This window comes from Garra rufa, chromosome 23, assembly GCF_049309525.1.
Source record: "Garra rufa chromosome 23, GarRuf1.0, whole genome shotgun sequence".
NCBI classification, from domain to species: Eukaryota; Metazoa; Chordata; class Actinopteri; order Cypriniformes; family Cyprinidae; genus Garra; species Garra rufa.
In genome coordinates this window covers 28,819,148-28,846,831 of record NC_133383.1, presented here as the reverse complement: position 1 = coordinate 28,846,831, position 27,684 = coordinate 28,819,148, and the positions used below count along the sequence as shown (strand labels likewise).

The window sequence follows — 27,684 nt, the reverse complement described above, 5'->3', positions numbered from 1 at the left end:
AGCAATGTATTTCTAGGATTATCAGATGTGACCCGACATTCTGAGATGATTAAAAGCTGGAGTACAGAAAGTGTCCCACACACGTTGAAAGTAAATCCTTCGCCATCCTTCTTCATTAAATGCCAGCGTGATTTAATACCGTCTCAGCGAGTTCCTGTTTTGAATGCTTACAGCAAAAAAAAAAAAAAAAAAAAAAAAAAATTGGCACAAATGCAGAGAAAGGTAGTGTCATAAATTATGCTCCATGAAGTCATTTTAGTTCCTGTGATGTAATACTGCCCTCTGCCTGCTACCCGAGGCAAACCACAATTTTAAATAAAAAAAACAAGTGCCCTAAATAACCTCATTACATTATCAGAATGAATCATATTTAATGTTGATAGTCATTTATGTAGTGTGAATGTTACTTCTTGAATTGTGAATTGCTGTATTTATTTGCAAACGTGTTTTGAAGACAACAACAACAACAACAACAACAACAAGAAATTTAACAAATAGTTTTATTTCAAGCAAGTCATGTCCAACATCTATTTATATAGTTAATGGAACCACTATATTAACAGAGCTGGTTAAAATTGTGTAATAACACAATAATGACATAATAATAACACTAAAAAAAAAAAAAAAAAAAAAAAAAAAAAGTCATGCTATTTGTGTATAATAACAAATTCCCAAAGCATTTTGTTCTGAGATTTTAATCAAATATCTGTCAGAAGTTTGGACATGCTGAACTAAATTTAACCGAAAATGAAAGATACTTATACCAGATGTGAAGTGTTCAGCACGCATTGGCACAGCAGTAATAGTGTTTATATAACATCCCAGAATGCACCAGGATGTATAGAGAGTTCAGTGTAATGTAGAAAAAAGGATAGCTACTAATATATTTAACATTTTGGTCACTACATAATTCCCATACTTCGTTTTCATAGGTGTTATTGCTTGTTGTTATTGAAAAGTTTTGACTGGTAGTGTATATGGGACCATCAAACAGATAAATGATTGAAAGTTTACTTTTTTAAGCAGATCTCTGTCTCAATTTGTGATAATACGCATTTAATCAATACCAATTAAATCTTAATGAATTGTGAGACATGATCTTAAGAAATTGTTACAAATATTTTACATATACTTCTCTATAATATTTTCTGATACATTGTTTCACTCACTTCTACTTACCAATATAACTGGGAGCACACAAAGGAACAACTTATCTTGGAATAACAATTAATGAGAAATTAACAAAACTATTCAGCTACAACATAAAATGATAAAGTGATGATGTGCCACTTTGGAATAAGCTATTCTCCTTAAATATTAGATGAGTAAAGTTCAAACTTTAAGTTGGCTTAAGAAAGTCAGACATTTTAAAAGCTTGAAGTTTGAAAGTTTTCAGTTTTAAGTAGTTTTAAACCCTGCTGAAAAAACAAACAAACAGTTAAAACCAGCGTAGGCTGGCTGGCTGGTTTAAGCTGGTGGTCTCCCAGCCTGACCAGCTAAGACCAGCCTGTTCAGCCTGGCTAGGCTGGGAAAGTGGCCAAAACCCCTCTAAAACCAGCCTGCTGACCAGCTGTGACCAGCCAACCAGCCTAGGCTGGTTTTAGCAGTTTTTTTTTTTATTTTTCAGCAGGGAAGATTAAAGTTTAAATGTGTTGAAGGCAATAGAGTCTATTAGAAAAACAGATAGATAGATCAATCTGTAGATCTGGGCTAAGTATGGAGATTAAAGCTCTAGGAGGAGATACAGTCAAAGATGCAGCTTCTCAAGCCAATTTAATTAAACAATAACAACGTTATTCAGCTTAAAGCACTATAGCATCTTCTTGAATTAACTTTTTCTAAGAACATTAGTAACAGATGTATAGTACTCGCTAAATTGAACTCAAAATAAATCCTAAAGTGATGAAAAGTAAAAATTCCAAGCATTCATATTGTATATCTCTGCTTGCAGAGATTTCAGTCTACATTTTTGCAGTGACTGCAGCACATCCACCATATTGCTAGATGTTAACCTTCATTACTAGTGATCCTGTTATTAAGAATCACCTCAAACCTTGTCTAGCGCTCATCTGATGTCTGCTATACATCCGCTTCATTGAAAAAGGACAACTGAGATCCCAAGACACAAGCAGTCACCTTAAAAGAGTTTGAGGGATCAGTATTCTTGAAGGTGTTTGAGCCTTTTCAATCATTTTAGGCTTCTTTCACATTTCTCAATGTTCCTCTGGGTTCTTGAGTATTTGTGGGCACTTCAAGGTTCGTTAGGACTCTTGTGGATACCTTAAAATGTTTTATCCTTCATCAAGATCCCTCAGGGTTCTTTGGGATTCTAAGGAGTTCCTTAAAGGTTGAAGCGTTTAGATGTTTTGAGTTGCATCCTCAAGAAAGCCCAGGTTTGAGCATCTGGTCATGCATTCTTTCCAGGATGCGGTGAATACTGGCGAAACTAGGCCGGTCAGTGGGATGAGTGCTCCAACACAAACGCATCAGGTTATATAGCTCCTGTGGGCAGTTTTCTGGACAGGCAAGCACATTTCCATCCCTTACATAGTAGATGACCTCCTCATGGGCCATGCCGTAGTAGGGCTGCATGCCATATGAGAAGATTTCCCATAATACCACACCATAAGCCCACACATCTGACTCACTGGTGTAGCGGTTGTAGAAGATAGATTCGGGTGGCATCCAGCGAATCGGGATGGCGTCATTTTCACCGGCTTTGTAATAATCAGCAGCATAGATGTTGCGTGAGAGTCCGAAATCTGCAATTTTCACAACCAAGTTCTCTGCTACCAAACAGTTGCGGGTAGCTAGGTCACGGTGCACAAACTTGCGTTCTGACAAGTACGCCATTCCTGCTGCCACCTGCTTGGAAATGGATAGTTGCTCCAGGCAGCTGAGGGGTGGGTAACGCTCAGGTTCTGACACGAGACTGCTGCACGTCAAGGTATCCCGACTTAGGCTGGGCTGCTGGGTTGGAGAGCGCCGACGCAGGAATTCATTCAAGTCCCCATAGGCCATGTATTCAAACATGAGACACATGGGCTTCCCCACCGCACAGACTCCTGTATGACAGATACACAAACGACAGGCTTAGTTACACTTCCAACAGTTGATACCTAACCAAAAATATCCCTCTGTTATTCTAACACTGAGTCGAGGCATTGAATCTGGTTCCGGAATGCCACAGAGGGGACTGATCCAGGGTTACACACTGGGTCAATTTTGAAATGGATAAGTCAAGCTATTTTAAGGCTTTTTCGATTGTGTGGTACCCTTGGGGAGAGGACATACATGTAATAGGAAGTAGATGTGGCTCATTTTAGGAAAGTCCTCAAGCAGATATATAGTGCAAACCTTTGAAGGCATACAATTGTGATACATTACCCAAGAGACGGACAATGTTGGGGTGATCAAACTCAGCCATGAGTGCAGCTTCTCTTTGAAAGTCATTCTGCATATCAGCCGAAGCTTCCTCCTTCAACATCTTCACTGCCACCATGGTGAACGGCTCCATTGGCAAAAGACCAGGGGCTCTAAAGGACAACAGGCACAGTGGGAACTAGTAACCACAGCTTGATTGCATTAGTAAGAATTTGCAGCAAAACAAACCTGGAACATCAATAATTCTATAAGCTTTTAGGTAGATTTGCCATGCATTTGAAGTAATGTAGTAGGCATTGTAGTCTGACTTGCTTAACTGAGGAATCTGGACAGGAGCAATAGGCCACCTTCACCTATCTCAAACCAGATTACTCTTTGCATACTGTCACAAATTGTCAAACAGCTCAAAGCTTTTCAAAATAGTTTAAATGGCGATGCCAAACTTTGGAAACAGAGCCACAATGGCAGCAACTCAAGAACCAACTCAGAATGCCATTGAGATTGCACTTCCTGTCCTGAAGGCTCCCGTGTGTTCCTGAAGAAATAAACACTTTTCTAATGAGCGTCTATAAATAACCTCTTCAGCAGGGCTTGCTCACACGATAGGTCTACAGGGAAGTTTCATATTGAAGCACATCACATGTTTACCAGACCTATCCAAGATCCTATTTCAGGAGACAGCCATATGGTATATACATTTTACCAATTGCTGTACCTCCCAGGAGCCTCTGTATACCTAGTCTCAGCCTCAGACGTCACGCCCACGGAACGTTGGCTAAACGTCTGATGCATATGGTACACTTAAGTGGAAACACTTCAGGAATGTTGAAGTCGTCATATGATTAGTTGAATTTGATCGGATTTCCGGTAGACGCGAGTGTCGCGTTTATTTTCGGTCCACCGGGAAACAAAGCGCCGACTGATTTACTCTTGTGTTTTGCTAAGAGGTGCTTATGCAGACGCCATTGTTGTTATACACTTTTGCAATGTTCGCGAACAAATTACTGACTTACTGCTTGTTCTCCCTCTTCTTATTTAACTTTCAATGCTGGTTATTTCAGTGACTGACTTGTTGTATGCCAGTCTGTTGTTGTGGGGACATTCCCACGCCCCGAAACGTGACGCTGAACGAAACGAACTGTGATTGGTTGTTTGACATGTCGGTCAAACGGCCTTATGGGTGGGCCTTAGCCAATGAAAGCTGCCATGAATTCCAGACTGGCAACGCGAGACTACTGTATACCTGATATCAGGACTACATGGCTGTTTGTTCTGTATAAGTCAAACCTTTGCATGCTGATTCATTGTCGGTTTATCTGGTGAGTCAGTAAAGAGTTTCTAAGAGTTCAGTCATTGTTCTTAAAAATGAGCTCACTTAATAATTCACATACTATACAAGTTTACTTTGACAAAACCATACAAACGAGATCTTGTGATGGACTGTCCGTATAAACACTGACAGTGGCAAACAAGGACAGACATTATCACCACTGGTGTTACATTTGCTTGTAACATTTGGTAGCTCTCACCTTGCCTGAAACACTCTACCGAAGGCCCCTTCTCCAATATCACGGACATATTCAATGTTGTTGCGTGGATATTCGAGACTGAGGAGCTTAGAGTTGAGAAGGAGAGGCAATCGTTGGTACATGGGGTTGGGATGAAGTCTGTCCAGCAAGAGCTCTGAGGGGAGGGTGGTCAGAGTCGGCGTCTCCAGCACCCTACTGAATATAGAAGCATAACTGTTTCGTTTAGATGCATTTAGCTAATAATTTAGGCAATGAAAATCACATCAAGTCAAGTTTAGCTACAACACTGAAATAAAAACCACACCTGCCTAAAGCCTTAGTAATCCTAAAGACACTGATTAACTTGTTCAGGTGTGTTTAATTAGAGTTGCAACTAAACTTCCAGACAGCGGCTCTCTAAGACCGAACTTGCACACCTGATTGAGATCATCAGCTCGTTAGTTCAGTTCATGGATCTCTCTCCTAATGAGCTGATGATCTCAATCAAGTGTGTTAAATAAGGGAGACATGCAAAATGTGCAGAGCAGAGGTCCCCCAGGACCAGGATTGAGAACCACTGATTTAGATTATGTGGCTTGCTAGGGTTAGATTAGGGCAGGGGTTTTCAAATCTGTCCTGGAGCCTCCCCTGCTCTGCATATTTTGTATGTCCTCCTTTATTAGACACACCCAATTCAGGTCTTGCAGATTCAACTAATGAGCTGATGATTTGCGTCAGGTGTATTAGATATTGGAGACATGCAAAATGTGCAGGGCAGGGTAGGCTCCAGGATAGGTTTGAAAACCCCTGGATTAGGGATTGGGACTGATTGTTTAATAGGAATGTTGTTTCAAAACCAACAACAAATGTTGATGCCAATGCACACCCCACTTGGTACATTTTGGTTCAGGATGATCCTGAAGATCTACCTTTCTGCAAAGTTCTAGTTAACCAGCTAAATAAGACAGTTAAGACCACTTGATAACTACAGATGGGTGTGTTGCAGCAGGGTTGGAACTGAACTCTATTGTCAGCTCTGTCCTACTTCAGTCCTCATGGATGACACTTTCTGCAGAGTTTAGCTAACCACGATGTACAGGATTACTTGAACATTACAGGCAATTGTGTTGGAGCAGGATTGGAGCTAAACTCTTTAAGATAGTGTACCTCCAGAAGATAGGTTAGCCAACCTTGCTCTTGTAAGGCTATAATCCTGCAGATTTCCGCTCCAGTCTTGCTCTAATATACCTTTACTTTCAACTAATCCTGAACACCTTGATTTAAGATGTATTTGACTAGTGTTGGAGCTAAACTCCGCAGGATGGTATCCCATAAGGAGCAGGGTTGGATACCCATGTTCTAAAATAAATTAGATTATGTGTCTTGCTAGGGTTAGATTAGGGATTGGAACTGATTGTTAAATAATAACGTTGTTTCAGGACTCTACAGGTTACCATATCTTACATCAGTCATCATGCATCACACCTTCAGCAGAGTTTCATTAACCAAGATGTCCGAGATTACTTTAACATTACAGGCAAGTGTGTTGGAGCAGGATTGAAGGTAAACTCTATATCAGGAGTGGTGAACGTCGGTCAAATCAAACACACCTGTACAAGCTAATCAAGGTCTGAAGGGTTACTAGAAAGATACTGGCAGGTGAGTTAGAGCTGAACAGGGCTGCGGCTCTCCAGGACCAGAGTTTGCCACTCCTGCTAAATATGATGGTGTACCTCCACCATAGCCAAACCTGCTCATGGAGGGCTACATGCTGCAGATTTCATATCCCTCCAGTCCTGTTCCAATACACTTTTTTTCAACTCATTCTGAACATTTTGATTGCAGGTGTGTTTGATTAGGGTTAGAGCTAAACTCTACAGAATGGTATCCCACAAGGAGCAGGGTTGGATACCCCTGTTCTACAGTGATTTAAATCACGTGTCTTGGGATTGGGACTGATTGTTTAATAGGAATGTTGTTTCAGCACGAACAACAGATGTTGATGCTAGTGCACATCCTAATCCAGGGGTTCTCAACTCTGGCCCTTATGGTCTACTTTCCTGCAAAGTTTAACTCCAACCCTAATCACACACACCTGAACAAGCTAATCAAGGTTTTCAGGATTGCTAGAAAGTTACAGGTTAGTGAGTTTGATCAAGTTGGAACTTGCCTACCCCTGATCTTGGTATATCAAGGGTGCCTAATTTTTTCTGCAAAGTTCAGCTCAAATCTTGCTCAACACAACGGATCCAGCTAATTAAGATCATCAAGAACACTTGATAATTATAGATGGGTGTGTTGGAATTGTACTCTACAGAGTTCTTACATCAGTCCTCATGGATGGTCCTTTATGAGGTTTGAGCCATCAACCTTTTAGCAGTGCAGGTGATTGTACTGAGAGACTATCTGACTTAAATGAGACTTTTCAGTCCATTATTCACCTTTTCCTCTTTTGCCACATTTTCTTTCGTCTGTGGCACATGAGAATTAGTATGGTAAAGAAGGCTGCCCCAGCGAAGCCAGAAATGATAAAGATGATGACGCTCATTGAGTAGGCTGTAGACACAGGAGGAGGTGGGTAAATCTGGACCGGTTTTGTAATCGAGGGTGCAGTCTTCACACTCATAACTGAAGGAAAAAAAAGTTGATTTTGTTTTATATTTCAGAGTTAGCTTACAATCTAGAATTAGCTTCCTCAGTCAAAAAGAATTTATTAGTCAGGTATATATTTACATACTTTCTCCGCATTTGGGCACCAGACAGTACTCCCAGCGTACATTAGGGTTTGTGGTGTAGCACCACGGCCTGTCACTCTCTCCGCCTGGGTTACGACAGTAGTTTTCTGCATTTCGCAACTCAGGAATCACATCTACAGAGAGTCTATGTTGATGGGGCTCCTAAGTGGGATAAAAAGAAAGAGGTCAACCAAGAAACTCAAAACTCTGCGGCTAAATTCAATATTCCCATTATCCCTGATATTTCCAGCACTGCCAGTTTGAAACCCACTGCATGCATTAAACCTTCCCACACTGTTTTGAAAAGAGACAAAATCTTCTCTATACAAAACTTCATTTCAAAGGAAACCTCTGGATTTGTGTATTTTGACCCTTCATTGTTTTTACACTAAAAACATTTGTTTCCTGTTTCAAATATATTATTTGAAGGTCACTGAGCATATGCCAACGTCCAGCATTCAAATTGTTTTGGGTTAGGTTATTGTTTGATGACATGTTTGATTTTTGAGTTGGTAAAAGGATAAACTCTCCTTCAGAGCGTCTTAACATATGCCAATAGCTTTGTCAAATCTATTGCTATTTGCTGTTATTGCCATAACCTTTATGACAGGACTACTAGCGGACATTATTTTGACTGCCCATGTGGCCTAGACGACGTTATCCTTGGTGAAGAGGAGACCGAACTAGTTGTTACAATTCAGTTAATGACTAATAAAATTAAATATTCTTCAGAAAAAGACGCATTGAATAATCACACAAAATAAGAGCAGGAACATTTACAGCTGAAGTCAAAAGTTTACATAGACCTTGCAGAATCTGCTAAATGTTAATTATTTTACCAAAATAAGAGGGATCATACAAAATGCATGTTATTTTTATTTAGTACTGACCTGAATAAGATATTTCACATAAAATACATTTACATATAGTCCACTAAAGAAAATAATAGTTGAACTTACAAAGTTTCCCCCTTCAGAAGTTTACATACACTTGATTCTTAATACTGTGTTGTTACTTGAATGATCCACAGCTGTGTTTTTTTTTTTTTTGTTTGTTTGTTTTTTTATAGTGATAGTTGTTCATGAGTACCTTGTATGTCTTTGGTTTTTCAGCATTTTTGGGAATTTAAACACTTTCCAACAATGACTGTATGATTTTGAGATCCATCTTTTCACACTAAGGACAACTGAGAGACTTATTTGCAACTATTACAGAAGGTTTAAATACTCACTGATGCTTCAGAAGGAAACAGAATGCATTAGAGCCGGAGGTGAAAACTTTTACAATTTAAAGATCAGGGTAAATTTAACTTATTTTGTCTCCTGGGAAACATGTAAATATCTTCTGAAGAGCATTACTAAATAAAAGAAAATATGATATTTGGGCAAAGTATGAAAAAATGTACACATTCTCATTCTGTTCAAAAGTTTTCACCCCTGGCTTTTAATGCATCATTTTTTTTTTCTTCTGAAGCATCAGTGAGTATTCACCTTCTGTAATAGTTGCATAAGTATGTAAACCTTTGACTTCAAATGTATTGGTCCATTTAGATTTTTTGCTGACTTTAAGACAAATGTTTACCTGCTGGTTCCATCGCTGACAGGGAATGGAAGATGCTGTCATGTTGTGAGTTCCTTGGTAAAATCTTCCCTTGTCATTGTAACATGTTGCTAAAAAAAAATATATATATATATATAAACTGTAAATGGTCAAATGGCTTTGTTAATTATTGCAGTAATAATAATACTTGTTTATTATACTCTTTATATCTTTATATCAGCTTTTAGACCCCACCATCTGTGATGAAAAAGTCTAAAGAAAAATTCTCACTTACTTGTAACTTTGTCTTTGTTGATATCTGTGTAACACAAAACAAAACAGTGTGTTTTTCATTGATTTATTCATTTTACTCATCAAGTTTAGTTATGTTTCTGTCATACTGGTTTCTAGAAGATACACACAGCATAATTTTCACTGTCCTACAGTCTATAATTACCATTCATTGCTGTTTCCCACTAAATTGTGCCACTTCGTGAGCAAGACAACAGCTTGCAAACATGGCATGGAAACTTTTAGACGGGAACATTTACTCAGCTGTCCAGCTCCCCAAATGATCTTTCCTCGCATGCTATAAACCGCCCTAATCTTGTCCATCTACAGGTTTGCTGTCCTCACATTCCTCACAAGGCATTTCACATAAACAAACAAAAAAAAATCCACAGCATTGTCCTGCCAAGACCCATACGTGGCGTTTTTTCCACTAACAGCCATTGTTTTCACAGGACGGATTCTTTATGAACTTCAGTGACAATTGAAGGGAAAATGTATGTTTATATAAGAGTGTGTCATGCTTACCGACATAAGGAACCGCTGTACACGAGGATGGGTCAGCTTGTTGGCTGGGTAGAGAGGTGCAGTCTGGGAGAGTGATGCTATGCGGGAACCCTCGATGAGATCTTTCCTCAGCAGAACGCCACTCCTTATAACAGTACAGCTCTTTCACTGTGAGACAGTGCTCCCTGTAACACAACAGCACAGTGTATGATATATATATATATATATATATATATATATATATATATATATATAGCATAGGTGGTTTAGTGGTTACAGCTTAGGGCTAGGATTTGAAAACTTGCTGGTTTCTGGGTCGACCACCATTGTTTGCTCAAGCATGAATCTTAACCTCAGGTTGCTCCTGAGCGCTAGGAATATTTTTTTCTGTATGTGGTGCCTTTTCTGTGCCTGAGAAAAATAATATTGTATTTAAAAAGAACACATGTTGTTCATTTATTTATTTGTTTGTTTGTTTAAAATTTAAAATTTATTTATTTTTACTTTTTGTTGAATGGAAAGCATTTATTTGAAGTAGTTTTCTTTTTCTTTAACTTTGTATTTATTTATATATGTATTTATTTATTTATTTATTTATTTATTCATTCAAAATTATTTTTAACTTAACACGTTGTTTAAAAAATTGGATTTTGGATTGTTCAAAAAATTGCAGATCATAATAATAATAATAATAATAATAATAATAATAATAAATATTATTATTATTATTATTATTATTATTATTAATTTTATACATGCATAAATAAAAGATAATACAATTTATATATACTATAAAAATTACCGTTATAATTATACTTTTTTGGTTATTTTTGTTAATTTAAAAATTGGCACAATATAATACAAATATGAATGTGTACAATATAATATAAATGCACCAAATAATATTAGCAAATAAAATAGTTAATAAATGAATAATAAAATAAATTCATTAATAAAAGAGAATAAAATTAAATGTTAATACCTTTATAATTATTAATGTTGTTATTTATTATTATTATTATTATTATTATTATTATTATTATTATTATTATTATTATTATTATTACTATTATTAATAATAATGTCTTTATTTTGGCAGAAACTTCTAGATAATAACTGATAGCAAATTTGTTCCTGTGGTGGCAAAGCTTTTATTTCTGTATTTCTTTCTTTCTTTCTTTCTTTCTTTATTTTATTTTTTTTATTATTGTTGTTGTTATTTACTTATTTTTCATTGGAGGTTTTAATGGAAAATTGATTACATTTACAATGTTATCATATGTGACATATAAGCATTGAATAAAATATAAAGATCATCTCAAAGTTTATCAAAACACAGAATCTCTAACTAGTTCATCCGGTTGTCGTTCTGTCAACAGCTTCATGTCTCTCAGCTCACCAGTGCTGTTTGCTCTTCAGTTGATCCAGGCAACAAAAATGACTCACATATGTTTTTTTTTTTTTTTTGGCTTCTTCTTGTTTACTATATATTTCCTGGTACAGACTATACTCTGCACGGTCCATGACCTTGTACTCCAAACACACATTTCCAGTACCTGCAGACGGGTTTGGGTGCTGGTCCGAGTCCAGATGGGTTACAGTCCTGGAAGGTGGCGTGACAGAGCAGTGATCTGGCGGCGGGCCTGCAGAATGAGCTCACCCCGTCCAGCTCTCCCCATGCGCTCTGGGCCAGGTACTCCTGTGCGTCCTCTGGGTTCGGAAGAGAGTAGCTGAAAAACAGCAGGGCATCCCGACGGAGCACGCTCCGACAAACGTCACCTCTGTATGTGCTGCAGTAGCCAGAACTGCCTTTGTACAGTCTAAATCAGACAAGACATCACAATGCAGTATTAAACACATGCTATGTGGTTGCTAGTGTGCTTGTGTGTTTTTATCAGCTTGCAATATGGCAATGGATTTTTTTTATGGTTTTAGTTTTATATTCAGTAAACAATAATAACACAATAATTACTTCAAATCTTAAATAATAGGTGTACTTTTGACCAGTGTTGGAGAAATGTACTTTTAAAAGTAATGCATTACGATATTGCCCAGTGTAAACTTAAAAATGTAAAGGTATGTTTTAAATCCTTTTGTTTTAACTCGATGAGTAAAGTGAACAAACTTTGAAGTTGGCTTTAGAAAGTCTAGCCATTGCTGTAAAAGCTTAAAGTTCGAAAGTTTAGATAGATTAGATAGATGTTGCTAGCATGTTGATAGCATGACTTAAACATTGCAAACATGATCTAACACATGTACTAGCATGTTTTTGACACAATTAGCATGTTTCTAACATGATTAGCATGTTGTTATCATGTTGATAGTATGTTATTAGCATGATTAGAATATTTATAACGTTTCATGAATAGCTTGTAAAAAATGTTGTTAGCCTGTTGTTAGCATGCTTCTAACATAATTATTATTCTAGCATGTTGCTAATCATCTAACATGTTGTTAACATGTTGCTAGCATGTTATTAACATATTAAGCATGTTTACATGATGATCATCAAGTTGTTAACATGCTTCTAACATGATCAACATGTTGTTAACATGCTGCTAGCATGTATTTAACATGATTAACATGTTTCTAGCACATTGTAATATGATGATTAAAATGTTGTTAACATGCTGCTAGCATGTATTTAACATGATTAACATGTTTCTAGCACATTTTAGCATGATTAGCATGCTGTTAACATGCTGCTAACATGTATTCAACATGATTAACCTGTTTCTAGCATGTTGTTAGCATGCTGCTAGCATGTATTTAACATGATTAACCTGTTTCTAGCATGTTTCTAACATGATAAGCATGTTGTTATCATGTTGATAGTATGTTATTAGCATGATTAGCATGTTTCTAGCACATTTTAACATGATTAACATATTGTCAGCATGCTGCTAGCATGTATTTAACATGATTAAACTGTTTCTAACATGTTTCTAACATGATTAGCATTTTGTTAGCATACTGCTGTTATGTATTTAACATGATTAAACTGTTTCTAGCATGTTTCTAACATGATTAGCATGTTAACATGCTGCTAGCATGTATTTAACATGATGAACATGTTTCTAGCACATTTTAACATGATTAGCATGTTATTAGCATGCTGCTAGCATGTATTTAACATGATTAACCTGTTTCTAGCATGTTTCTAACATGATTAGCATGTTGTTAGCATGCTGCTAGCATGTATTTAACATGATTAACCTGTTTCTAGCATGTTTCTAACATGATTAGCATGTTGTTATCATGCTGCTAGCATGTATTTAACATGATTAAACTATTTCTAGCATGTTTCTAACATGATTAGCATGTTCTTAGCATGCTGCTAGCATGTTTTTAACATGAATACCATTTCTAACATTATTTGTTGTTAGCACATTTTTAACACGATTAGTTTGCTGCTAGCATGTATTTAACGTGATTAGTCTGTTCTTAGCATGTTTTAATAAGAGTAGTGTGTTACCATGTTGCAAGCATGTTATAATTGCGATTAGCATATTTATATCATGTTCATGCTAACATGATTGGTAAGTTGTTAACATGTTTAACGTATTTTACATGATTAACATGTTGTTAGCATACTGCTAGCGTGTTTCTAACATGAATACCATGTTTCTAGCATGATTATAATGTTGTTAGCATGTTTCTAGCACATTTTTAACATGATTAGCATGGTAATCATGTTTGTAACATGACTAGCATCTTATTAACGTGTATCATGATTAACATGATGTTAACATAATTAGCATGTTTCTAACATGATTAGCATGTTGTTAGCATATTGCTGATATCTTTAGCATGATTAGCATTAGCTAATATGGTTTTTTAACATGGTTAACATGTTGTTAGCATGTTTCTAGCATGATACCATGATTACCATGTTGCTGTTATTATTAGCATGTTGCTAACATGCTTTAGCATAATTAACATATTGTTAACATGTTGTTGACATGTTTCTAGTATGACTAGCATGTTCCTAGAATGTTTTAACATAATTAGCAAGCATGCTATTAGCATGTAATGTTTTTAGAATGATTAACATGTTGTTAGCATGTTGTTAGCATGCTTATGATTTTTTTGAATAATTTAAAATATTGTTAACATGTTTCTAGTATGACTAGCATGTTGCTATGATTATTAGCAAACAAGTTAACATGTTTTTAACATCCTTACGTTTTTGTTTTTAACATGTTTCTAGCATGATTACCATGTTTTCTAGAATGATTACCATGTAAGCATATTGTTAACGTCTCTCTAGCATGATTATCATCTTGCTATCATGTTGTTGTTATGATTAGCATGTTGCTAACATGTTTTTAGTAAGACTAGCATGTTGCTAGCATGTTTTTAACATTATTAGCTAGCATATCCCTACTGAAAAAAAACTTCCAGCTTAAACCAGCTAAGATCAGCCAACCAGCCTAGGCTGGTTTTAGCTGTTTGTTTTTTGTTTTTTTTTTCAGCAGGGATGTTGTTAGCATGCAATGTTTTTATCATCATTAATATGTTGTTAGCATGTTGCTAGCATGCTTGTTTTTAGCATGTTTAACATGTTGTTAGCATGTTTCTAGTATGACTAGCATGTTGGCAGTAGGTTTTTAATAGGATTAGCAACCCTGCTGAAAAAAAAACAGCATATGCTGGTTAGGTATGTTTTGGGGCTGGGATGCTGGTTTTAGCTGGTTTATGCTGGTCCTTTGCTGGTTTATGCTGGTCCTTTGCTGGTTTATGCTGGTCCTTTGCTGGTTTATGCTGGTCCTTTGCTGGTCCTTTGCTGGTTTATGCTGGTCCTTTGCTGGTTTATGCTGGTTTATGTTGGTCCTTTGCTGGTTTATGCTGGTCCTTTGCTGGTTTATGCTGGTCCTTTGCTGGTTTATGCTGGTCCTTGACCAGCAACATGACCAGCATAAACCAGCAAAGGACCAGCATAAACCAGCATAAACCAGCAAAGGACCAGCATAAATCAGCAAAGGACCAGCATAAACCGGCTAAAACCAGCATCCCAGCACCAAAACATACCCAACCAGCATGCTATTTTTTTCAGCAGGGAAGGAAGTTAACATTCTTCCAGCATTATTAGCATGTTACTATTTTGTATTTTTTTTACTTAGCCCCACAATGCCAGTCTATGGGATTTTTGGTTGTTTTGATGGTCTGGTTTTCGAAAACAGTAATTCCATTAAGTTTACACTTAAGCATATTATTTTAACATATATTATTTCTGTATCAAGTACTCTTTTAAAAAAGCATACTAAAGTGAAAAGAGCACATTTAAATATTTTGGTCCCAAAATATGGCTCTGGCGCCCTCCTCCCTGCTGAAAAAATCAGCTAAAACCAGCCTAGGCTGGTTGGCTGGTCTTAGCTGGTTTAAGCTGGAAGTAACTGGCCAAAACCCATTTAAAACCAGCCTGCTGACCAGCTAAAACTGAAACACAACAGCTCTCTTTTCCTCAACATGATTTGGGGTATAAATGGTACAGGAACTAATCTTTTTAAGAAATGCTAACAGTGATGCCTACTCTAGCAAACTGTGTTCAAGACATTTTGTGTTTATGAGTTTGGAAGCTATCAATGACTAACTTTGCCCTCCATCATTGACTTCTACTAAACAGTCATATAAAGATGTCCCTTCAAGGCTTCCGTACATGTGTGTTTCTGATGATCTGTGCTGACTCATGTACTTACTGCACAACTGACAGCAATGAAATGCAGTTCTCACAATTAGTTCATTCTGTTTAACTTCGCTTTAATTGCATCCAGATGCTGAATGTGAAGTGTGGGATAATGGCTCGGTTTATTTAAGTTCACGTGTAACGTAAAGCATATGGCACGTCTGGTTTTCCGGCAGGAGTGTAGTGCATTATAGCACGTGTGTGTTTGCGTTTATCATTTCAATCAGCAGAGACACACTGATTCAATTTGACTGCACGCTCTGCACGCTTTTGAACAACCTCTGACTGCAATGCACTTCGAGGTCTGTCTTTCATTTGTTTTATATAACACAGGTTTCTTATCAGTTGTATTTTCATAGCTCTCAGTCCAAAGACGACGTCATAATGAGTGACAAAAACTAAAACGTGATTCACTGTCAACACTGAGTCTGAGTGTGGTCAATCTCATAAAGCTGTTCTATTACAAATTCCAAAACAGATCAATCCTATTTTTTTATTTAAATCTTATACACATTATAAGAGCAACCCAATATTTAATATAAATGAACCATACATAAATTTTGGGTCAGTATGATTTCTTTATGTTTCTTAAGTCTCGTCTATTCACCAAGTTTGCATTTGTTTGATCAAAAGTACAGTAAAAGCAGTAATGTTGTGAAATTTTGCTGCAATTTAAAATAACTGTGTTCTGTATCAATACATTTTCAAATGTAACTTATTCCTGGGATCAAAGCTGTTTTTTAGACTTCAGTGTCATGTGATTCTTCAGAAATCAGTCTTATATGATAATTTGCTGCTCAGATGACATTTATTGTTATTAGTAATGTTTAAAATTATATATATATATATATATATATATATATATATATTTTTTTTTTTTTTTTTTTTTTTTTTTACTTTCTCAATTTCTTTTCTTTTACTTTAGATCAATTTAATGCATCAATTTATTTCAAAAAATAAAATAAAATAAAATAAATATTACTGACCCCAAACATATATATTCAGCATTTTAATCTTAATTTTATAGCTTTCAGTCCATAAAGAGTGTCACAGTTTAATACTTAAATGTTTGGCATTACAGTGAGAAAGGTGCAAGATAATGTGTTTAACAATCACCCAAATAATGCCTCAATAATGCCTAAATTTATTTTGATTTTGGGGTGAAACAGACACATTCTTAACAGATTTTGTAAGGCTCTCCGTAGAGAAACTACATCCACAAGGTCATATTGCATGTTCAAGTACCACTAAAGAGAATGTAAAAGACATTCTTACCTCCATTCTATGGGAAAGTTACAGGATCCAGAGTCCACCACCAGAAACAGAGCCAAGAAGAGAGAAGAGCACAAACAATATCTGTTTAATGTCAGAGAGTAACACATCCTGCTGGCCTGACCATGCTTCTGTGACGCAGTGTTTGTGTGAATGAGAGGAGAACACACACAGAACATGGAGGTCTTTCTGGAGATACAGCAGGTGTGAAGTTTAACGGCCCCTCCTGATTTTAATGGGACAGGACTCAAGAACCTACTTCACAAAAGAAAAACACTTGAGGTCTTGCTTAAAAAAGTTTTTTTTTTTTTTTTTTTTTTTTGGAAACTGCACCCATGAGAAGGAAATAACATTCAATATAGTTCAGACAATTATGATAAATTATATCTGACTACAGAATCCTGAGTGACCAATAAGAATCAAGTATTCCAGAGAGGTATGTAATAGGGATTTTTGGTCATTTTTTTGGTATATAACACATATATTATTCAGTTCATTTGATAATTCAGTGGCATATTGGCTAATCATATTGTGCATATTCTCTACAAGGCTCAAGCTTCACAAGACGGCATTTGGGGCATGTTTGCGCAAGGATGCGTTTCGGGGCTTTGAGGAGGCAACAGAGCAGCTATGCAAACACAGGGGAAGCTGACAGAAATACTGGCTGCAGAAACACAGCTGCTGAAATTTAGAGAGCAGTCACTTCATATTTACACAAAGCAGCCAGAGAAGCATATGGCAGAAACAGTAGGTCACAGTGGGGCTGTGTTTACAAGACTTGTTTCATGGGCCTTTATTAACAGAAGCATTTCAAATTGATTTTGCTAAAACATTATGACTGGTGACATCACAGCCTGACAATAATACACTCACTGTGTGATCTGGTACTGTGGTATACATCAAGGCAGTAAATGAACATTTACAATAGTGTTTTAATGGTGCACTATTGTTTAAAAGTTTAGGGGGGAGAGGATTGTTTGTTTGTTTGTTGCTCTAAATTTATTTGATGAAAAATATAATATAACCTATAAATAAAATATAACCTATGGAAGCCTATTTCCGATACAGAATAAACAATAGAAAAAAGCGAACTGCAAACCTTTTATCTCACAATTCTGACTTTTTTCTTAGAATTGCATGATATGAACTCATAATTGTGTGTTATAAAGTAAGAATTGCGTGATATAAACTTACAATTCCGAGAATTAAAGTTGCACTTTATTTCTCAGAATTGCAACTTTTTTCTTTATCTTTAATTTTTGCATTTATGACCTTTTTTGTGAGTTATTAAGTCAGAATTGGGTGATATAAACTAGCAATTGACAGTTATAAAGTTAAAGGAGTAATTCACTTTCAGAACAAAAATTGACAGATAATGTATTCACCCCCTTGTCATCCAAAATGTTCATGTCTTTCTTTCTTCAGTCGTAAAGAAATTATGTTTTTTGAGGAAAACATTTCAGGATTTCTCTCCATATAACGGACTTCTATAGTGCCCTCGAGTTTGAACTTCCAAAATGCAGTTTAAATGCAGCTCCAAAGGGCTCTAACGATCCCAGCTGAGGAAGAAGGGTCTTATCTAGCGAAACGATCGGTTATTTTCTAAAAGCATTTACAATTTATTGTAATTACTTTTTTATCTACACAGAGTACACACAGAGCTAGACAAGATGAGCATTTGAGGTTAAATTGTATATAAATTGTAATTTCTTTTTAGAAAATAACCAATAGTTTTGCTAGATAAGACCCTTCTTTCCTTGACTCTAATCGTTTAGAGCCCTTTGAAACTGCATTTTGGAAGTTCAAACTCAAGGGCACTATAGAAGTCCATTATATGAGAGAAATCCTGAAATGTTTTCCTCAAAAAACATAATTTCCTTACGAATGAAGAAAGAAAGACATGAACATCTTGGATGACAAGGGGGTGTCTGTCTTTCTTCAGTTGTAAAGAAATTCTGTTTTTTGAGGAAAACATTTTAGGATTTCTCTCTATATAGTGGACTTCTATGGTGCCCCCGAGTTTGAACTTCCAAAATGCAGTTTAAATGCAGCTTCAAAGGGCTATAAACGATCACAGCTGAGGAAGAAGGCTCTTATTTAGCGAAATGATCGGTTATTTTATAAAAAAAAAATATTCACAATTTATATACTTTTTAATCTCAAACGCGAGTTTTTCGACATACTGTACATTAACTGTCATTAACAGGATCACACAGAGTACCTGCAGAGCTAGACAAGACGAGCATTTGAGGTTAAAAAGTATATAAATTGTCAATTATTTTGGTAATAGCTGGGAACGTTTAGAGCCCTTTGAAGCTGCATTTAAACTGCATTTTGAAAGTTCAAACTCAGGGGCATCATAGAAGTCCACTATATTTTTTCCTCAAAAAACATAATTTCTTTACGACTGAAGAAAGAAAGACATGAACATCTTGGATGACAAAGGCGTGAGTACATTATCTGTAAATTTTAGTTCTGGAAGTGAACTACTCTTTTAAGTCAGAATTGTGAGAAATAAGCTCGCAATTCTGAAATATATCAGTCTTTTTTTCCTCTCAAAACTGGACTTTATCACAGTTACCCACAACTGCGAGAAATAAAGTCAAAATTGCGAGATACAAACTTGCATTTGCAAGACAAAAGTTTAAAATGCAAGTTTATGTCTCACAATTCTGACTCTTATAAAGTCAGAATTGCAAGATATAAACTCGCAATTCCTAAAAATCAGAATTTGAACTTTAATTGTTTAGTTGTTTAACTTTATTTATTAACTTTATAACTCTCAATTGCAGCTTTATATCACCCAATTCTGAGAAAAAAAATCACAACTTCAACAATTTTGAGAAATAAATCAGAATTGCAAGTTTATTTGACAGAATTGTGAGTTTATATCATGCGATTCTGACTTTATTACCCACAGTTATGAGTTTATATCATGGGATTCTATGAAAGAAAGTCAAAATTATGACATAAAAAGCCGCAATAACCTTTTTTTTAATTATTTTTTTATTCAGTGGCGGAAATGAAAAGTAATTCTGTGAAATATTATTACAGTTTAAACAACTATTTTCTATTTTTAATATACTTTATTATATAATTTATTCCTGTAATCAAAGCTGAATTTTCAGATTTCAAAATCAGTCTCTTTTTGATCCATTTGAATGCATTCTTAAAGAATAAAAGTAATAATTTATTTCTCAATCACTAGCTAAAACTAAATAAGTACTTTAGGGAAGACCATAGTATTATGATGAATGTTGTTTCTAAATTAACATGGTACTTTTTTAAGTGCAGTTTGTCCCATGTTGACATTAATAATTATAAATGCAAATGCATATACTATAGGATCATTTGGAAACTTTTTTTTTTTTTTTATCATTTGTTTTTAACAGTTACGTGTTTTGAAGTTTCAAAGGTTCATAACATCCAATATGAAGCAGATAACAGGCATTTGACAGTGATAACGGTTATGATAACAGCTGTCATATCTAAAACACTGCTTCATGTCACTTTTATAACCTTGTAGAGGTTTTATAACCCAGATAAACATTTACCATGTAAACTGTACCTCCTGCTAATTGCCATAGTACTGAAACTATATTGTTGCTGGAATAAAATAATTTATGGAAGAACTGGAAGAAATTTAAATATTAGAAAGATTTTTAAAGGGATAGTTCACCCAAAAATGAAAATTCTGTCATTAATTACTCACCTTTATGTCGTTCCAAAACCTGTAGGACCTTTGCTCATCTTCAGAACACAAATTAAGATATTTTTGATAAAATCTGAGAGCTTTCTGACCCTGCATAGACAGCAACACAACTGATACATTCAAGGCCCGGAAAGGATAAGGAGAGAAAAAAAAAATAGTCCATGTGACATCAGTGGTTCAATCTTATTTTGATGAAGCTACAAGAATATTTTTTGTGCGCAAAGAAAACAAGAAATCAAGAAATCAAGATGCAATGGAGGTTTGCTTTTGTTACATTTAACTTGAAATGGCCTCTTCTAGTTTCTAGATTAAAAGAAGGTTATATACTGACAAATGGTAGTGTTTTGTTGGACTCGGACTTGAGTCTGACTCGACCCATTTTGGACTCTGTTTTGACTCAGACTTGACCTAGGTGGACTCAAACCCAGCACTAACTAGTCGACCAGAAAAATCTATAGTCGAGGGCAGCCCTAGTAATTAATGACAGAATTTTCATTTTTGGGTGAACTATCCCTGTAAATCTCCCCTTTTTATATCATTTTAGATATTTTTTACAGTTGAGTATCAAAAACGAAAAATAAATCTGGGGACTTTTTGGTACTGTACAAAGCAGTAGACAGTCTATTGAATCTAGTAGGAATCAGTGCTTGAGCTCACCTGAGACGGTTATTTTCGCTGTGGCTTTGACGGTGTTGGCTCCTCCGCTGTGCTGGTTAGTAGCCTGGCAGGTGTAGAGAGCTGGTTTATGAACCACCACGCGCAGAACAGACACGATGACTTCATTCACCAGTGTCTCCTCCACTGATGCGCCTGATATCTGCAGACAAACAAACATCAGCTATAGACCTTTTTCCTGAATGCTTTGCAAAGTATTGTATATTCTGAGCTGCTAATCTAATGTTAAATCTATTAAAATGTTTTTAAAAAGCACATGGATCTTGTGCATCCAATCTGACATTAGAATTCGTAATGGCGGCGCTCATCGTTTACTCAGGAAAAAGGTCTATATCAAATTCAGAAATGTTTCTTGAGCAGAAAATCAGCATATTAGATTGATTTCTGAAGGATAATAAAATAGAATAATAATAAATAAAATAAAATGATCAAAAGTAAAATAAAACAACAAAAAATAACAAAATAACAAAATTAAATTAAATTAAATTAAATGAGCTCAACTGTTTTTAACATTGATAATAATCAGAAATGTTTCTTAAAATGTTCAGAAATGTTTCTTAAAATAAAATATAAAATAATATGAAGTTAAATAAAATAAAATAACAAAATAAAATGAAATAGCTCAACTGTTTTTAACATTGATAATAATCAGAAAAGTTTCTTGAGTAGCAAATCAGCCTATTAGATTGATTTCTGAAAAATAAAATAAAATAAAATAAAATAGCTTGACTGTTTTTCAACATTGATAATAATTAGAAAAAGTTTCTTGAGCAGCAAATTAGCATGTTAGATTGATTTCTGAAGAATAAAATTAAATAAAATTAAATAAAATTATTACATTAAATTAAATTAAAATAGCTCAACTGTTTTTAACATTGATAATAATCAGAAAAGTTTCTTGAGTAGCAAATCAGCCTATTAGATTGATTTCTGAAAAATAAAATAAAATAAAATAAAATAGCTTGACTGTTTTTCAACATTGATAATAATTAGAAAAAGTTTATTGAGCAGCAAATTAGCATGTTAGATTGATTTCTGAAGAATAAAATTAAATAAAATTAAATAAAATTATTACATTAAATTAAATTAAAATAGCTCAACTGTTTTTAACATTGATAATAATCAGAAAAGTTTCTTGAGTAGCAAATCAGCCTATTAGATTGATTTCTGAAGAATAAATAAAATAAAATAAAATAAAATAGCTTGATTGTTTTTTAACATTGATATTAATTAGAAAAAGTTTCTTGAGCAACAAATTAGCATGTTAGATTGATTTCTGAAGAATAGAATAAAATGATTAAATTAAATTAAATTAAATTAAATTAGTGCAACTGTTTTTAACATTGATAATAATCAGAAATGCTTATTAAAATAAAATAAAATATAAAATAAAATATAAAATAAAATATAAAATAAAATAAAATAAAATAATATTAAGTTAAATAAAATAAAAAAATAAAAAATAATAAAATAAAATAAAATAAAATAAATAAAATAGCTTGACTGTTTTTAACATTGATAATAACAAGAAAAAGTTTCTTGAGCAGCAAATTAGCATATTAGATTGATTTCTGAAGAATAAAATAAAATTAAATTAAATTAAATTAAAATAGCTCAACTGTTTTTAACATTGATAATAATCAGAAATGTTTCTTAAAATGTTCAGAAATGTTTCTTAAAATAAAATAAAATAAAATATAAAACAAAATAATATAAAGTTAAATAATAAAAACATAATAATAATAATATAAAGTTAAATAAAATAACTAAATAAAATAAAATAGCTCTACTGTTTTTAACATTGATAATAATTAGAAACAAGTTTATTGAGCAGCAAATTAGCATGTTAGATTGATTTCTGAAGAATAAAATAAAATAAAATTATTAAATTAAATTAAATTAAATTAGTGCAACTGTTTTTAACATTGATAATAATCAGAAATGTTTCTTAAAATAAAATAAAATATAAAATAAAATAAAATATAAAATAAAATATAAAATAAAATAATATAAAGTTAAATAAAATAAAAATTAAAATAAAATAAAATAATATAAAGTTAAATAAAATAAAATAAAATAACAAAATAAAATAAAATAAAATAGCTCAACTGTTTTTAACATTGATAATAATTAGAAATGTTTCTTGGGCAGCAAATCAGAATATTAGATTGCGTCCTAAAGCAAAATAAAATAAAACACAATAAAATACCGATGCTGAAAATTCAGCTGTAAACACAGAAATAAATTACATTTTAATATATATTCACATAGAAAACAGTTACTTTAAATTGTAAAAATATTTTACATTATTACTGTTTTTACTGTATTTTTACCTAAATAATTGCAGACTTGGTAAGCAGAAGAGGCTTCTTTCAAGAACATAAAAAATCACTTGGTAACGTTTGAAAGGTAGAAAATTATACAAAAAAATTATACTAACATATTTGAAATCAGAAGCCATAAAAATAACAATTAATAACAATTCTTCTAGCAAGTAGCCATGCAATATAGCAGCTACAAGTTAACATCGCTGCATTATTAATAATTCAACTGATGTGCGGTCGCAGATGTGCATTTTTAAATACGGCTCATCTCATCAACTACTTCTTATAATTAAATGATATTTATGATATTATCTTTAACAGCAGTATACGCCCTGTAACTGGAGACTATTTGTATTTGTAGTACAAAATAGCCATGTGCGGAATAGAATCGAAAAGAATAGAAGTGATGGGTCACATGATTATTCCAACAATTATAACAAATCCCTCTATTTATCGTTTGGATGTGCTAAGACTCCTGCTATTTTGCTAATGTGATTTGCTGAGTTTATGAGAAGATCATGAGAGCCTGCAGGAATGTCGATCAGGGCTCTATATTTGACAAAGTGCTCATGCAGCTGATTTTAGAAGGCACTTCATCAGGCTAAAGAAAACTAATGAGCGGCGAGTCCTGCCAGAACCACTCGCGGACGGCTCATTTTAATCAAGCGTCTAATAACATCTCACGGGTTTCAAAGATGCTTTGGGGGTCAGAGGTCAGAGTTCATCACTCAATCATCATCTTCATCAGCTAGGGACAGCATGAACTATTCATCATAATAATTTTATATGTATAAATGCATTTGATACGTTATTACTATACAGAAGATTATTAGTGTCTCATCATTTGTTCTTGCAATCCACTGAAAGTTGAATGTCTAAATGACAAATAATGAAAAAATAAAATAAATAAATATATACGTTATTCCACAACAACTAATTAAATTCTAATTTTAAATTTTATTTTAACTTGATGTATAAAAATATTTAAAACTAAAATAAAAAAAAAATTAAAAAAAAAAAAACTCAAACTTTAAAATTAGAAATGAAAATAGAAAATGCAAAAATAAGTCAAATTTTAATAAAATTAATATTAATTAATATTATTATTAATAAAATAACAGCATTAAAATTCACATAACTCCAAAACTATGTGTGTGTGTGTGTGTGTGTGTGTGTGTGTGTGTGTGTGTGTGTGTGTGTGTGTGTGTGTGTGTGTGTGTGTGTGTGTGTGTGTCTGTGTGTGTGTGTGTGTGTGTGTGTGTGTGTGTGTGTGTGTGCGTGTGTGTGTGTGTGTGTGTGTGTGTGTGTGTGTGTGTGTGTGTGTGTGTGTGTGTGGATAAATAAATTAATTAATTAATTAATTAATTAATTAAATTACTAAAACTTAAAAAAAAAATAGAAAATATGCTAAAACAAAATCTAATTTTAAATATAAAAATAAATAAATAATAATAATAATGATAATAATAATAATAATAATAATAATATAGCATTAAAAAATCCCATAACCGCAAAACCATCTGTGTGTGGATGGATAAATAAATAAATAAATAAAACAAAATTACAAAAACTTAAAAAAATAAATTTGAAAAGTAAAAAAAATGCAAAAATAAAATCTAATTTTAAATTGTAATAATAATAATAATAATAAAAATAATAATAATAAAATAATATAGCATTAAAAATAACATAACCACAAATCTATGTTTGTGTGGATGGATAAATAATTAAAACAAAATTACAAAAACTTAAAAAATAAAATTGAAAAGAAAAAAAATGCAAAAATAAAAACTAATTTTGTTTTTTAATAAAAAAAAACAAATAATAATATAATGTTACAAATAACAAAAAAATAAATAAATAAATAAATAAAATAAAATAGCATTTAAAATAACATATCAAAAAAAAAAAATCACATAACTGCAAAACTTTGTGTGTGGATGGATAATTATAACAAAATTACTAAAACTTTAAAAATAAAATAGACAATGCAAAAATAAAATCTAATTTTAAACATTAATCCAAAAAAAAAAACTTAATTAGCATTAAAATTGCAACTGTAAAACTATGTGTGGATGGATGGATAAATAAATAAATAAAACAAAATTACTAAAACTTAAAAATAGAAAATGCAAAAATAAAATCTAATTTTAAATATTAATACAAAAATAAATAAATAAATAAATAATATTGCATTAAAAATAACAGAACCGCAAACTATGTGTGTAGATAAATAAATAAAAACTAATAATAAATAAATAAATAGATTGCAACTTTTAAAAAATTGCTTTGTCATTAGCAAGTATGTCAGCACAATAGTAAAGAAATATACAAATAAATGAATAAATACGTCAAAAAAAATGTTTGTGCATAAATGAAAAGAGAGTATGTGCAAACCTAGTGTACATAGTGCAACCACACTCAAACACAAGAGGAAATATAGTGGTTTTGGTATCCAAGGGTTAAACTCTCCTGTATCTACTTTATATGACCCCAAGCAAGAGGTTTTTCTCTACTTTAATACTTACTGCCCACACTGTTGTGTATATCGCTCCAAAAAATAGATGTTTCAACCACAGCCGCTTAGCCAAACCAATATTTATCTACGCATATCTCAAAAAATATTACATTAAACTATGTTTGCTGGTATCCAAATGAAAACAAAGACAGCAAAGCTTGTTCAGGAGCCTGAGAAATCTTAATCTTGGATTCTCTTGGATTTAAAGATTTACACGCTTGTTTTGAGACAATATCTTCATGTAAGACTGCTGATCAGTTTTAGTTTCCCTTTGTTTCTGTCTACCAAAATCCACATTCAAAAACGATCCCGCATAATGATAAGAGCACTGAGGGGTTTTGAATTCTTGACTTGATCTCAGTCTGGCTTAAACTTTATTGCTGCTGTCCGATCAGCGGTCTGAGGAATGATTGTAGTTTGAATCCTTTTAATAGCGGCGCAGAGTGAAGCATGTGCAGAACGCAGGCCTCCCCATCATTGTACTGGAAGCACGTTTGAGATATGCCGCCTGACATTTAGCATGAATGTACTGAGCTCTGCTCTCTGGTCCAGTAAGATGAGATGAAAGTACAATTAATTTGCTCCGTTGAGCCAGAGCAAGCATGGAGTTGAGAGGTGAAAGGTGCAGAGGAAGATGGGAAAGAGAAAGAAAAATGAGAGTCAAGTAGAGGATTTACCGTGTTGCCATTTTCAAGCCAAGTTATGGATGGGATTGGGTTGCCAGTGGCGTTACACTCCAGCGAAACCTCTGATCCGATCTGAACTTTCTTCTCCCTGGGAACTTTCAGTATCTTGGCAGGAGCTACAGAAGAGTCAGTGATAACAAAATAAACTAAAAAATGTAGCTTAAAGCACATCAAATCATTAGAAATGTAGACTTATCAAAAGCAACATCAAGAAAAGTCTGAATGCAAAGTTTGCAAATGTAAAAATGCAATCTGGTAAAGATAATAAAATATTATAATAATGCACCATTATTTTCATTAAGTTAAAAAGTTTCATTTTTAAAATATCAAAAATATCCAATATAATTAATTATTAAATATGTGACCCTGGACCACAAAACCAGTGTTAAGTAGCAGGGGTAGCAATAGCCAACAATACATTGTATGGGTCAAAAACGTCAAATTAGGTCAAAGGTCAATTACTATAATATTTTAAATGACTATTGATTGGCCCACACAATTGTATTTTGTGTTATTATTATTATTTCTGACAATTATATTAGAAAATATAAATATTTTCTAATAGAATCAAGAAAGCAAGCAAGCAAGAAAGATTGAAACAAACAAAAAGAAAGAAAGAAAGAAAGAAAGAAAGAAAGAAAGAAAGAAAGAAAGAAAGAAAGAAAGAAAGAAAGAAAGAAAGAAAGAAAGAAAGAAAGAAAGAGAAAAAAAAACAGAAAGAAAGAAAGAAGGAAACCAGAAAGAAACCAAGAAAGTAAGATCAAAACAAACAGAGAAAGAAAGAAAGAAAGAAAGAAAGAAAGAAAGAAAGAAAGAAAGAAAGAAAGAAAGAAAGAAAGAAAGAAGGAAA

General features: G+C 33.6%; 2 protein-coding genes across 2 annotated transcripts in view; both read right to left on the bottom strand.

The window, feature by feature from the left end:
* Positions 1-482: 482 nt before the first annotated feature.
* LOC141299259 (muscle, skeletal receptor tyrosine protein kinase-like) lies at positions 483-17,263 on the bottom strand. Its single transcript, XM_073829612.1, has 10 exons — positions 16,923-17,263; positions 11,518-11,781; positions 9,983-10,146; positions 9,462-9,485; positions 9,209-9,297; positions 7,630-7,789; positions 7,334-7,520; positions 4,914-5,108; positions 3,388-3,536; positions 483-3,065 (listed from the first exon to the last, which is right to left on the bottom strand). Exons 1-10 carry the CDS (start codon positions 17,096-17,098, stop codon positions 2,380-2,382), a joined length of 2,094 nt encoding a protein of 697 aa, XP_073685713.1. The 5' UTR covers positions 17,099-17,263; the 3' UTR covers positions 483-2,379.
* A 4,008-nt stretch (positions 17,264-21,271) lies between these two features.
* Positions 21,272-27,684, bottom strand: part of LOC141298996 (muscle, skeletal receptor tyrosine-protein kinase-like) — a gene marked incomplete at its 5' end in the record, with an annotated part of 28,378 nt that continues 21,965 nt past the window's right edge. Inside the window, 2 exons of the mRNA XM_073829280.1 lie at positions 21,272-21,448; positions 26,826-26,950. Coding sequence (XP_073685381.1) covers positions 21,272-21,448; positions 26,826-26,950 — 302 coding nt within the window. The remainder of the gene's footprint in view (positions 21,449-26,825; positions 26,951-27,684) is intronic.